Below are 14,570 nucleotides of genomic sequence, written 5' to 3' on the forward strand. Positions count from 1 at the left end.
AAGACTTCCAATCCCATTTTCTCCTGTCAGATTTAGAGAAGGGATTAGATGGCTGAGTAGCAGAGGCAGCTGGGTCTTCTTGACCAGGTCCCGGTGACATGCATAATGAGGATAGGAGGAAAAGAGTGAAAAATTTTGCAACACAGTGAGATGGGAGTCACTTCATGAGGAAACATCTGCTCTGCTTTTGGACCCAGAGCATGGAGAGCTTTCCATTTTGGACCTCATATGCCCCTGTTTTCCACATAAAGTTGTATGGGGGAAAACCTCAAAGCTTCAGAACGGTGCGTGATACAAATCCAGAAATTCAACTGTTCAGCTTTTCTCATGAGGCTACTAAGTAATATATTTCTATTGTTTCAGTATTTCTTCCAATCGCATCCTGTACCAGGAAGTGTGGAAGTGTGAAAATGTTAAGAATTTAAGACTTTTGAATGTAAAATATCAACCAGAGTACTGCACTAATAGGTTTTTTTGCACTTTAATAGAATTATTATTTGCAGTAGCACCCACTAAGTGCTCTGTGTTTTCCTAACACTTCAGAAGAGCACAGAATCTAAGAACAAACAAGTAGACAGTGGTTAGAGCAAGTGGAATAACAGTAGGTGATATATAAAATTGTATAGATAGGTGATTATTTAAAGAAAAGATGTTAAATAATACTGAGCAGAGTCAGTTGAATGTTTATCTTATTCATGTCTATATTCATGGTTTTTAGAATTTTTTTCATATGGGTTTTCCTCAGATCTTTGGCTATTTTATAGTAGAAGGCGATGCCCTCGCTGCCCAGCTAGATGAAGAAAACATGGTTTTCCTGGTGTCCCGAAGACAGCAGATTACAAAAGCAGGTGCCATCTTTTAATATTCTTTCCAAAATCTACTTTAGTGCACACATTTTTTTAGGATAAAATTATGAGGTCACATGTCTCTGTGTTATGCACACTTCTTGTTCTACCATGTTTATAATATATCCCCTCTTTTAATCTGAGGCCCTATCCTCTTTATACCTGATGATTTCTCACCCAACACGTTGAGCACACAGGCCTTGCCTATTCACCCACTTTCTTAAATTCTTTCTCTTTTCTTCTTATTTTTAAATGACTAGATCACCTGACCCAAACTACCTCTTAACAAACCTTTTCTGCTCCCCCGACCCATCTCCACATTCCCCTGCAGCTTGCTGTATGGGACCAGCCCCATCCTCAAGATTTTAATATTTGAAAATTCGGTATGATTATTTAAAGCCAGTATAGAATAGCCTGCATGCTCATCTATTACATCTCTGAACTCAGTCCCTGTACATTTGGGAGTGAGGGAAGTGCTCCTATCACCTTGTTCTTAGTTATGTATTTTGCCTAGTCTCCTTAGCTGTTTATACTTGTGAGCTGAAAAAATGTTATTTCACTGGCAGGTGTCAAGAGACGAGATGTGATTAAGTGTATAGCAAAGGTGCCACAATTGGATTTCACGGTAACAGCATCTCAGAAAGGAATGTTGACCATTTTTAACAGTCAGGTAATTCTGATTCATGCTAGATTTTTCTTTAGCCCATTGGTTAGTATATTATGAACTGAAGAAATATGAAACAGAAGTGCACCCTTATATGTAAAAGCTTATATGTAAAAGCTACATGTCTTTTTAACAAGGTTAATTTTGCTACAATGTTAAGTACTAAGGGTAATAGTCACTGGATTTATTTTTAGTGAATCTTGCCCTCTTTCAAGCTTGCAACAGTTGTCTGAAAGTGCAGACACTTAAAATTTCAAAAGGTGGTCCCTCAGGAGCTGTCTAGATTTTTCTAAAAGCTCATGTGACTTTTGGGGGAGGGGGGAAATTTATTTTTATTGTAATTTTTTTTAGACTGGATATTGGACTAGCTGGGTCCTAGAGTCCTCCAAAAATTCACTCAAGCACCAGGTGGTTCTATGATACCATATCTGCCACGGACTCGCTTTACTTCTTAGCAGTTTTTCTATTATCATCATGAAATTATGCCTCTGTTGTGTACTAAAACAGAAAAGATGTAGCTGTCACAGCATATTTTTGTCACTGAGCAACTTAACTTATATTGATGTCTAAATGCATTCAGGGAAGTAACCTGTTGACTGCACGTTTGAAGAGTCACTCATCGGAGGTGAACTCACATGCTGAAACTTAGATAAATGGGTTTTGTTCAGAACTCCACAGGCCTGCGTCACAGCTGCTTCAAAGCCACTTCTCTAGGCTGTGGGTTACAAGAACAGCTGCAGCCCCTCCTTACCCCTTTATGCAGGCATTCTGTGTTTGTGCATTGGTATAAGCAGTCCTCTCTTCAGGGCAATGGGGAGCCCACTTCTGCAATGTCTGAGTGCACCTGATGCAGTTGCATCACCTCCTCACCCCCCAGCACAGGTAACACAGGGTCGATTATGAAATTCTCCCAGATGTGCAGTATTTGACATTTTAAAGTCTTAGGGCCAAATTCAGCCCTAGTGTAAAAAGACACAACTCCTCTCAAGTTAATGGCATTATGTCAGGGTGGAATTTCCACCTTTTGAGGAATTTCTGATGTAAAAGGCCTATGAATCTTGAAGGGTTAGAACAGTGTACTCTCTTAGTACTCTCCAATAACCAGCTTAATAGCAGTTTAGATTCCAAATATTATTAAAGCAACATTTGTTAAGAAGTCTAAGATACTCTATGAATGGTTAAAGAAATATACTCTAGCCAGGCTATAAAATGCAGTGGACATAAATCACACATCTGTGCAGATTGCCACTTCTGTGATCAGAATGCAACTTGTCTATCACAATATTGTAAAAATGCAGTTAGGTTTTAAAGCAGCAATAGCATAGTCCAGGTATTTCAACTAATTAGGACATAATGCTCATGGAAAGAGTGAACTAGGCAACCAAAGATTCATGTGGGTAATTAAATGCCAAAGCAAAACTGAGGCATTTGGTAACTACTGAAATAATTTATATGAAAACCCAGGCCTCTGTCTTCAGGAACATTATCCCTCTCATACACCAAGGAAAAAGAATTCCACGCAGCACAGCAATAAAAAATACATTATTCCCTGTGCTATTTAGAAAGTTCTGTGCTGCTGCCTCCTCCAAGTTTCCATTGACGTCACTTTGCCGTCAGTGTCTCTATTTCGTTTCCAGAGTTTAAATGATTTTACATCTTGCTCTTTGAAGCTGTGCATGGAGATTTTGAGTCATGCTGGTATAACTATGCATGCTGTTTGGAAAATGATGAAGGCATTACAAAGTGGGGCACACTCTGATTTCACTTGCTCTGAATTTAAACAGGTTAATACCATTGGCTTCATTGGAATAGCTCTGAGTTTACACCAGAACCAGTATATGTCTACCCTGCTGTCGAAGATGTGATTGCAGCACAGGTACACATACACACGATAGCTTTAATCTAGCTAGCGAGAGAACCAATAGCTGTGAAACCACAACAGCAGGAGCTTCAGCATAGGCTGTACAAGCCCACTTGAGACCCTGAGTACTTACTCACATGACTAGGCCGCATTGGAGCTCATGCTGCCATGGCTTCACTGCATGCTATCAGTATGCACACTAGCTAGATCAAAGCTATCCCCGGTATGTCTGTGTGTGCTGAAATCATACTTCCAATTGCAATGTAGACAGAATCCAAGTGAGAGCAGAATTTGTTTCTTTAGCTGTGAAATCAGTTGGTCTGATTCCAGTTACCAGCAGAAGAGCCCACATCAAAGCCAACAACAGTGTTAGCACCTTTTCCAGCAGTCTTGGTCCAGAGACCAAGATTCAAAAGGAACAGACCCTCCTGTCTCATCTTTAATGGTATTTCCTCCAGGTCAGCTCTTCAGCATATTGACAGGGTCATATGATATGAGGAAGCTTGCCTTGTAACTAAACTTATGGGTCTTGCAGTGTGCATATAGAGGCCATTTGTCTCCTGGGTTGTCAGTTCATGAGCACTGCCTTTCATGAATAGACTTAGGTTTTATTTATTTTAAGGTTCTGATTGTACTTGATTAGATATTTGAATGGGTGCTGGGTTTTGGATGCACATATTTCCCACTCGAGTCAGTGGCAGCCGTGTCCATGAATCCATGGACAATGCCTGGTCTGATGTGAGTAGTGAATTTCTGGATCTTTATCATGCCACTTTTGAGTGCCCATCTAAGCAGAAACAGTCTGGTATAATAGACTTAAGGACAAATTCTGCACTCTAGACTGGTGTAAATCCAACATGCCTCCATCAAAGTCAATACACTGGTGTGCACAAGCAACATATAGTTTGATTTAGTATTCTCCTGGCACCACTAACCTTACACAAAGTAGCTTTCAGGAGTCAAATTTGACTAAGTAATTGTATGGGACCCTGTAGCCCTTCCAGGTCAATTCCTTCAAAAAGTGTGTTCTCCTCATGTGGAGATTTTGGGACATGGAGGGAGGGAGGGCTGGAATTGAGAATAATTGGAAGCCGGGGAGGTAGAAATAGCAAGGAAGAAAAATTGTTTTATACATGAAAATAGAAACAGTAAAAAGGATTCTAGTCATCCCACAGCGTATCTGTTTGCCTCATTCTACACTAATAAAAGAGTGGAAAATAAAAGATTTCCAGCAAATTATTGTTTTGACAGCTGCATGTGTTATTTACATTCCACAATTCTCCAAATGATTGATTCAGATTGGATGGGTTAGGACAGCTTTCAACATCAACACTTATCAAGTGACACACTTCCATCATCCAAGTGTGCTGTGTAAATTGTTCAAATGTAATTATCTTCCAATGTAAATACAGCATAGAGGCTTTTCTAGACTGAGTGCTGTAATGTAAATCCTGCACATGCTCTCACATGTCTGCAGCTATTAAAGCTTAAATTAGAGACAAAGGAAAAGTAATTATTATTTTCTAACCCAGTAAATTCCTCTTTGAGGGCAAAATTCTACCTTCTTTCTAAAAGGTATGTGGCTATCCCAGACTGGCAGCATTTGCCTGAAGCACTCTAGATTGACAGCAAATGCTGAGCCCACTGGGAAGGGGTTAAATTTAAGGCCAATATCTCATTACTCATCCCATCAGGTATAAGGAGGGGCTTTCTAGAGAGGGAGGATCTAGGGTGTGGTCTGATGAAGAGCAGTAGGAGCAGCCAGGCCTGGGCAGAATCCTGGAAGTGAAATCTGTTTTTAATGTCTTTGTCAATAAAGCCAAATCTCAGGAAGCCGGTGGATTGTTAACTCTACACAGCATGTAGAGTTTGTTTTAGGGAAGACTTGAAAAGGCAGCTTCCTGCTCAGTCTCCCACTGCAGCCAATGAGTGTTCCCTACTTGCATCTCCAAAGGCAGAATTTGATCCTAGATTTTCTATGTATGATTAAAGCTGCCAATAGAGGGTTTTGGGCACATCTGAGAGGAACCGGTGGCAAAAGGATGATGGTGAGATCCTGGTAGGAGGAGGTGGCTGCCTGCCTTTAGGGATGCAGGAGAGAAAAGGTTGGTCCAGGATTCTCACTCTTGCAAGTATAAAGAAAGAAACTAACTGATCTTCTTGGGAGTAAGGAGCCTTGCATCAGGACAGGACTTGAGATGAATGCCATTATAAAAATGGACATATTGCACTTCTGTCTTTCCCTCAAGGATCTCAAATTGCAGATAGATGGCAGTTAATGATTCCCATTTTATGGATACTTCAGCTCTGTCTTTGTTCCTCTAAGTCACTGGCAGGACTTTAGTAACTCCGACAGGGGGTATGGGCCTATTATAGGAGTGGGTGGGTGAAGTTCTATGGCCTGACACATGCAGGATGTCAGACTAGATGATCATGATGGTCCCTTCTGGTCTATGAGACATGGTTGGTTATTCCATTTGGTTCCAGGTCCTTGAAAAAGCATGGTGACTAACTCTCTGTCTGTGGTGATTGTTGAACTGACTGTGCTCAGATTTTTAATTCCATTGCCAGCTACTGATTATCTTTTTCTGTTTCTGTTTTGTTTTCAGATGAGGGTTCTGACAAGCACGAACATTGCAGTAAGTTTGTTTTTTTTCCTCCTTATAATTAGATAGAATAATGTTTACTTTCTAATTATTTCACTTCATTAACTGTTGATTTTTAATTGAAAATTCTAACACTCTTTTTCTCCTTGAGTCTCCTGCATAATTGTGCATAGTGCTGCATGTCAGGACATTCTGGTTCAATTCTTTCCTCTCAATTACAGAGAAGTTTGGGTATTTGTTTCCCAGGGTGGAAGGATGCTTCAGATAAGCACGTCTTCCACCAAATGCCTCTTCCCTCCCACCTCCCCGCACCCAGCCCCAACCCCCTTGTATATCTTTCCAACATCTTTTCTGGAGCTGTAGGGTAAGAGGTGACATTCAGTTGGCACTACAATTTTAGTAAGAAAAACTGTCATGCTGAGTAGGGAAATACAGTTCTACAGATTGCTAACTGCATCGTATGGTTGATTGACTGACATACATAAATACACTCTGAAGGCTAAATTTTACCCTGAAAATAGCACTGCAGGTCTTAGGAAAGCACATTACCTCAGAGGATTTGAGGACCAAAGTCTGTCATCAATCCAAATAGCTGATGTGACCCCTTGCTACAGTCAATGCAGATACCCTGTCCCTCAGGGCGAGTGCATTCATCCTGATGGATCCGCCAAAGCGGTTGTCACTTAAGAGGAAATAAAGGTATTTTAGGCCAGCCACCCAACTTCTCCAACTACCACCCACTGAAAAAAGCAGCTCTGTAGCCAGTTTGTGCCTCAAAACTTATAACTGATGTTGCAAGGACTAATTTGACCTTTGTAGTCACTACAGGGATGTATTTTTAAAATAGACACACATGATTCTGAAGAGATAGCAGAAACACCCTGCTATGCACAAGTAGGTGTGTATTATTTTGGTCAGACTATGGACAGGGCTGCCCAGAGTGGGGGGAAAGTGGGTCAATTTGCCCCTGGTCCCGGGCCCTGCAGGGGCCCCGCAAGCCTCTCCGGGTTTTTGGCGGCACTTTGGCGGCGGGCCATTCACTCTCTCTGGGTCTCCGATGATGGGTCCTTCAGTGCAGCAGAAGACTGGGAGCAAGTGAAGGACCCACTGCTGAAGTGCTGCCAAAGCCTCGGAGTGCCACCCAGTGAGTACAAGCAGTAGAAAAAAGAAAAAAAAAAGCCACGATCAGCGGCACTTAGGCTACTCTACCACCGTTGCTTCATTCTTTGGTGGCAATTCGGCGGTGGGTCCTTCCCTCCGAGAGGGACTCACTGCTAAATTGCCGCCGAAGACCCGGCCCTGCAGGCCCCCTGAATCCTCTGGGCAGCCCAGGCTATGGAAGCCAGCTATGGCTTGTGTTATCTGCTACTGTTTGAGCATTGGCACCTTCCTAACTTAATAGATCTCTGTGTTAATATCCTTATATCGGATCACCCATAACATACTGTGTTTTTTATAGATGTTGTCAGAAGTGGTTAAAACAGTCTGTGGTATGCATGTCAGTGAAGTGGAAATTGCACCAAATGTCTAGCTGTGCCAACCCACAAGCTAGTATTAAGGTGTCACAACCAAACACAGGGGTTAAATGCCTTGCATAAATCCTATGCTTGTCTGACATGGGCCTCAAAATTTTATAGTCCCCAGTGCTTTGCTGAAGGATTCATCCCATGAATGTAAAGATGATTTCAAGGAAGGTCCAACAGGAGCCAGGTGTTCTTTGATTCTTTTTAAATGTAACAATTCTGGAAAATATTGTTTAGGAAAGGAGATATTGTTGCATCATGGCACAGCTTTTTTGTTGTTGTTTTCGTTGCTTGTTTGGTTTTTTGTGGGTTTGTTTTTTTTTTGTAGTGACCCTGTTGCCTGCTGTTTGGAGAATATACCATTGGGTATTTTGCAGTGATGATGAGTTACCTTATTGCGTAGACCTGGCGTTAGTGTTAACCCTTTGTTTTGGTTTAAAGTTGTGCTGGCATAGCTATGTCAGGCATGTGAAAAAATCACTCTCCTCATTGATGTAGTCAGACTGGCAAAAGCCTCCATGTAGACACATTTTATACAGGCAAAATATTCCTTTTACCAGCACAGGTTATGCCATTTGGGGAGGTGGTTTAACCTCTGTAAGTGGTGTCCCCATTAGTAGCCTTTGTAAGTATAGCTATGCTAGCAAAGTCTTTGTAGTGTAGATTAGCCCTAGTCCTGGATCTCTGGGATTAGCTATTGGTCACTGTCTTTTGAATACAAATATTAACAATAACTTTTAACAACTTTTGTTTGTTTTGGATCCAATAAACCAACAATATTTAAGGGGCTAAAGCTAAGAGGTAAACCCCCTTAAGCTTCCTCCTCCTCCTCTACTTCCATATGAGCAGCAGGCTGGTGGCTGAGGCTACAACTTGGCTGAGCAATGGCTGTGTAGCCTTGGCCCTCCACTTGAGGAATGCCTCATGCTGCTCCATGTATCAGGTGTGGAGGCACATTTGTGCTTACACCCCTCTTTTGTTGGCCATTCCCACAGCACCCCACTGCAAGCCTACACAGCTCCTCCCTCTGCCATCCCACAGAGGAGAGGGCCGCTTGGTAGCCTGCTCCATCGTGGTTTGCAGGTGCTGACATGCTTGGTCTCGCTCTGCAAGGACAAGACCAAGGTTAGGTGTTGGGGAATCACCTGGGGATGTCAGAGAGCGGGGTCTGGGAAACAAAGCCACTGTTGCATTGGACAATAGGTAGCTGTTGCCTCCAAGATAGGGCCCTTAGTGTAGTCCCCAACATCTCTGGGTGTCTCCTCCAGAGATGGCATACCAGGGTACTGATCTTGGACTGCCACCTCTGGGGATAAGGAACCACCCCTCGCCAGGGTGGCAACCAGCCACTAAGACATGCACTCAGATGTTGGAGCACCTCCTTGACCAATAAGGGGTCCCTTCCTTCTACCCCTCATCTCCCATCCTAGGGACAATACATTTTTATTTATCTGTGTATGTATGTCAGACAGTCCTCGCCCCATTACTCAACGAGCTCTCCTCTTGCCCTTGTCCTGACTCACTGATGCATTGCAAATTGAAATCAAAATGGCCACTGCTGGACTTCCTGTTCTGGGTTAGAAAAAGTCAAAATGATTTAATTTCAGTAATGTTGAAACCAGTGTTTTGATATGTCAGGAATGAACTGTTGCTGAATAGTTCATTCTGCAAAAGACTTCAAGATTTTGACTTTTCGTCCTGAATCAAGATGAAATAAAATTTCAAGATATTTTTCATGGGAGAGAAACTCCATTTTCCAGCCAGCTTGAATATGTGCTGTGATAAACTTCGTCATTCTGGAACTCCTTGGGAACCAAAGATATGTTTTAAAAAATAAAGAGTGCATATTAAAATTGTAGTTTTCCTTTCAGTTGTCTATCTCTGAAATCTTAGTAAAATTTCAGGGACAGCTACTTAGCTGATATAAATCTCTGCATCTCCAATAACTTTAGGAGTGCTGTGTCAAATTACACAAGCTGAGGCCATAGCCCCAGCAGCTAAATTAGTGTTAGAATGAAAAGCTGTGTATAATGTGTTGCCATATCTCCTGATTAATTTCTGGATAGCTGGACATCTTTGCCTTGCAGGACTTATATTTCTCTTCCCAGATCTTCAGAAACAGCATGGTAGAATTAACAATGTGTTCTTCTCTGTCTGAAATTAAGACATTTTCATCTGATTTAATATGGTCTGTGATGCCACTTTTAGATCATCTATCAATCTGTATCTTTTATGAAAATGGAGTGAGGCTGGATGCCAAGTTAAGTGAGAAAATCTCTCTGAACTCTCCATCTGCTGACAGATAATTCTCAGAGCAGTGCTCTTGCCATTGTATTGCAGAATAACACCTTATGCTCCTTCCAACCTAAGTTCTCATAGCATTTTAAAAAACTGAGATTCATGAAATCATGATAGGAAAGGAATGGTCCCATTTTAAAAGACAGGAAAGTCAAGGTACAAGGATAGTGTGAGTTTGACCAATATAACACAGCAACTGTGTGGCAGATCCAGGACTAAAAGCCAAGTCTCCTGAAATATTTGTACAATCTGAACCTTTCCAAATACCAGATAAGAAGAACCTGAGTTGTCAATAGATCCTTTCCTATTTTGCTTTATGGTTTTATGGACAACCAAAGATGATTTCATTCTTTGATTAGATTACAGGCTTGGTTGATAAAGATAAGTACATACATGTAATATATCTTGACTTATGTATGGCATTTGACTTAGTACATCTCCACCCCGATATAATGCGGTCCTCAGGAGCCAAAAATCCCTACTGCGTTATAGGTGAAACCCCATTATATTGGGCTAGCGGTGGCAGGGCTCCAGTGGTGATTTAAAGAGCCCAAAGTTCTGCCTGTGGGGAGCCCTGAGCCCTTTAAATCTCCACCCGAGCCCCACTGCCGGAGCCCCGGGATAGCGGTGTCAGGGCTCCAGCAGTGATTTAAAGGCCCTGGGGCTCCCCGCAGCTGCCGGAGCCCCAGGCTCTTTAAATTGCCTCCCGAACCTCGCTGCCGGAGCCCTGGGGTTACCATACTATATGCGAACCTGTGTTATATTGAGTCGCGTTATATTGGGGTAGAGGTGTACTGCCCAACATGCTGGTTTAAACATTAGCACTGTACAACAGCAATAAAATGCATGTTAAATGGCTTAGGGCCTGGCTAACTGACATGTCTCAAAGTAGTTGTAAATTGGAATCATCAGTGAATGGGGGTGTTTCTAGTAGGATTCTACAGGGATCTTTACTATGCCTGATGATATTCAACTTTTTCATCAATAATCCTGAAGTAGATATAAATTCACTGGTGATAAAAACTGTGGATGACACAAAGATTGGTGGAGTGGTAAATAATGATGAGGACAGGGCATTTGTACAGAGTGCTCTGGGTTGCTTGGTAGGCTGGGCCCATTCAAACAAAATGCATTTTAATATAGCCAAATGCAAAGTTATACGTCTAGTCCCAAAGGCTGCAGACCACACCAACAGAATGGGGCACTGCATCCTGGAAAGCAGTGACTCTGAAAAGGAGTTAGGGGTCATAGTGAACAAGCAACTGAACATGAGCTCCCAGTGTGATGCTGTGGCAAAAAGGGCTAATGTGATCCTTAGATGTGTGAACGGGGGGTGGTGAGTAGGAGTAGGGAGACGAATTTATTTCTGTGTACAGTGTTGGTAAGCCCAGTACTAGAATACTGCATGCCGGTCTGGTGTTCATATTTTTTAAAAGATGTTGAAAAAGTGAAGAGGGCACAGAAAAGAGCCACAAATTATTTGAGAACTAGAGAAAACGCCTTATAATGAAAGACCAAAAGAAAGAAAATTGTTTAGCTTCCCAAAATGAAGACTGAGAGGTAACTTGATTACAGTGTATATGTACCACCCTGGGAGAAAATACTGGTTACTAAAGGCCTCTAATCTAGCAGAGAAAGGCATAAGAAGAAGAATGGCTGGAAGCTGAAGCCAGACAAATTGAAATTAGAAACAAGGCACAGATTTTTAACAGTGAAGCTGATGAAGAGTTGTGAAGATTTGCTCTGTCATGGTATGGCTGGGAGTGAAGACAGTTTGCTGTGGTCTTCTCTTGGTCCTTAAGATATCAACAACCTGGGCCAACAAAACCAAAGCAAAAAACGTTGTCTGGGACAGATAGAGTAGTGCCATGCTCTTGTTTGCTGTCTTTACATTTCCAGAGCAGTAAAATAATGCCTTTTTTGCCAGTCAGACAGGATTGACTCTCTTCTCCCTCTGTAATATTGAACAGGATCTACAGCCACAAAAGAATAACTGATCCGACACTTTTTAACAGTTCCGCAGGAAGTCCACAGATTCCTGCCACTTAGCTATAGATAATCTCTGCTGCCAAGAGGTTTACCTGCATGACACTTGTCACTATGTAAGGCTATCTGTTAACATGCTGAAGCCTTCTTCAGGGCTTGGTACTGCTAGTTTCTGAGCACTCACAAATCCTAGGCCTTTTAATAGGACTTATGTTGGCTCTATTATGTTTCATGTGTCAGGGGCTTTCATTTTGGGTCTTATCACCTTTCCAAGTGTACAGCACTGTATGTTCCTGTTTATCTTTACTGGCAATGCTGATGCTTTTTTGTTCTTGCGTATCCCTCCGTAAGGTTGGCCGTGGCTATTCCATGGAAGGAACCCATCTCTCTCTCTCTCTCTGGCTTTCCACCTAGAGTATAATGGTCTCCTCTGGCCTTAATAGTCATGATCCCCGGGAGTAATTTCAGTGGAGTTATGAAAGATGAATTTGGCAAAGACCATTTTAAAATGTGAATCCTCAACTCGTATATGTTAAAAAAAGAAAAAAAGAAAAAGAAAAATTGTTCTTTCACTGCTCTTTCCAGTGCCCACTTGCTCCTGTTTATTTCTCCATGCTGAATTTCTTCCTGACTGAAATTTTTTAATAAACGGATGCAGTACACATCTTTGTATCCATTTTTTTGCTGTTGCATTATGCAAAAATAAATCTGCATATAAATAACATTTTAAGGCAATAAGGGACATGTCTGGAGTTCAGATTATTTTGTTAACACTTGCTATCTGCTGGTATATACACAAATAACAGGTGGTGTGTGTTATGACTGAATTTTTCTGATTTTTTTTTTTAGATTTGTCAGTCAGTGATGGCTTATCTCTTCAAAACAGGGAAATCTTAAAGAAGAAACTATGTCTTGGTTGGTGTCCTAGGTCAAAATTCCCCTCTGTTGTAGTGGGGGCTGTGCACCAGTTTTCTCCCAATCTGCCTTCTTCTTCCCACCTAGAGCTGGTTGCATTGCAGTGGACCATTAAATGATTCTTGGAGATGTGCGCAGGCTGTTTTGTGTGAATGTATGTTTAGATATAAACTAGTTCTTGTGATGCTCATTGGAGTCTTCAGGAATGACCGGTGCTTCATCAATATAAGATCATTATGGTTCATTAGGAATAATCATGATGAGCTTTTAGTATAACAACTTTTTACTAAAGGATAAATGTATACTCCTATGTGTGTGTGTTTGCTTGCTTGCTTGCTCAGAGAAGACTATTAATTCCAAATCCTCTTCCTCTTGTGAAGGATATGGCCTATGTATTACTCTGTGTCACAAACTTTCATATTTCCTCAACCCTTCAAAAATACCATCAGACACACACACATTTAACCTTCAAACCTAGTGCTTTTAAAAGGCTCTCAAATTTATCAACTGTGCAAGTGTCTTTCTCCTTATTAGCGAAAATGCCATCTAAGTAATGCTCAGTCCTCTGGTAAACATATTGGCTTATATTGCCCACATTGTACTGTATCAGAGGGAGCAGTTTCGATTCCTTGCAGGCCTTCCCCTGTACTGTATAATTACAGTGACTGAAGTCTGGTTGCAAATAGTTTTGTTCTCTGCCTAACTTGAGGAATAGGATCCTGGGGCCTCAGAACTGGGTCCTGTTTCACTGCTAAACTTTGAGGGGATTAATAGTCATAGTCCTTGTGATGCAGAAGCGTTTCACTGAGGTGCTGCAGAGCATTAAGCTAAGTCTACATAGCAATGCATGGATGCATATTCCTTATAGCATTTGCCTAGGGACTAATTGCTGCCAAGTTCTATTTTGAGAGTATCTAGTTTGCTGGTGAGTTTAGTGCTGAAACCTACATTCCACGCTATTTGGTGGTTCTGCAGCTTAGATAGGAGGAAAAAATTGAGAGAGTTACACTGAGAGATTGGAATAGTCTAATCAAAATGGAGCTAAACTTTTCCTTCCTTACTCTAGTGGGAAGAATAAAATGTTAAGTGTTTGAAAATTCACACAGTTTAAGTCAATACTCAGGATACAGTTTGAAAGTCTAACTACTCCTAAATTCAGTGTGGGGTGTTGGTAGTTTAAATGAGTATTTCCAGATTTTCTGACAGTACAAGTTCTAAATTCTGCTTATTTGTGCCAGTGTAAGTTTGAAATAACTCTACTGACCATAGGTCTTCACAAGTTTAAATTGGAGCAGAATTCATCTGTAAGATTTTTAGAACAAGACTTCCAGTTCCTGTTTCTGGAAGATTTTTTTTTTAATGATAGATCTTAATTTTCCTGGCTTTCTAACTTCTTTATATTATAGTAGTAAGATATTTGTTTTAAATGATCTATTTACAAACTTTAAGACAACGTTGCAATAGAATTGGCTTGTAATAGTGTATATGTAGTGCAACTTTTCAGATTTCTGCAACTCCATAGGGTTTTGCACATACACTGTTTAGTTGTAAGTATTATGTTTTAAGTAGGAATTAACAAGCTATATAACTTTCATTTCGCTTTTCTCTGCTTTAAAACAAATAGAAGTGAAGGAGGGAAGAAAGCTATCTAATCAGATTGAGTTTAAACTGTCCACTGCCTTTGCATAAACCATTTTCCTCTCTCCCCACCATGAACGCTACTGAAACCTAGAGAAAAGTGAATCTAAGCCTCTCGTTCTGTAGTATCAACTCTCCTCTGCCTTCTGAGTTAGATGCGAAAGTGCTAGGTGCCTTCTAAAAACCATAGCACGAGGAGGCAACCTCAGAATGTGCTACCTCTATATTTGGGGA

At 41.2% G+C, this 14,570-nt stretch overlaps 1 protein-coding gene across 1 annotated transcript in view; it reads left to right on the forward strand.

Moving 5' to 3' along the window:
- The window catches only part of WDR64 (WD repeat domain 64), a 137,467-nt gene that overhangs the window by 12,015 nt on the left and 110,882 nt on the right, over positions 1-14,570 (forward strand). Inside the window, exons 3-5 of the mRNA XM_032771094.1 lie at positions 746-848; positions 1,412-1,515; positions 5,980-6,009. Of these exons, the coding sequence (XP_032626985.1) occupies positions 746-848; positions 1,412-1,515; positions 5,980-6,009 (237 nt within the window). The remainder of the gene's footprint in view (positions 1-745; positions 849-1,411; positions 1,516-5,979; positions 6,010-14,570) is intronic.

This window comes from Chelonoidis abingdonii, chromosome 3 (genome assembly GCF_003597395.2).
Source record: "Chelonoidis abingdonii isolate Lonesome George chromosome 3, CheloAbing_2.0, whole genome shotgun sequence".
NCBI classification, from domain to species: Eukaryota; Metazoa; Chordata; order Testudines; family Testudinidae; genus Chelonoidis; species Chelonoidis abingdonii.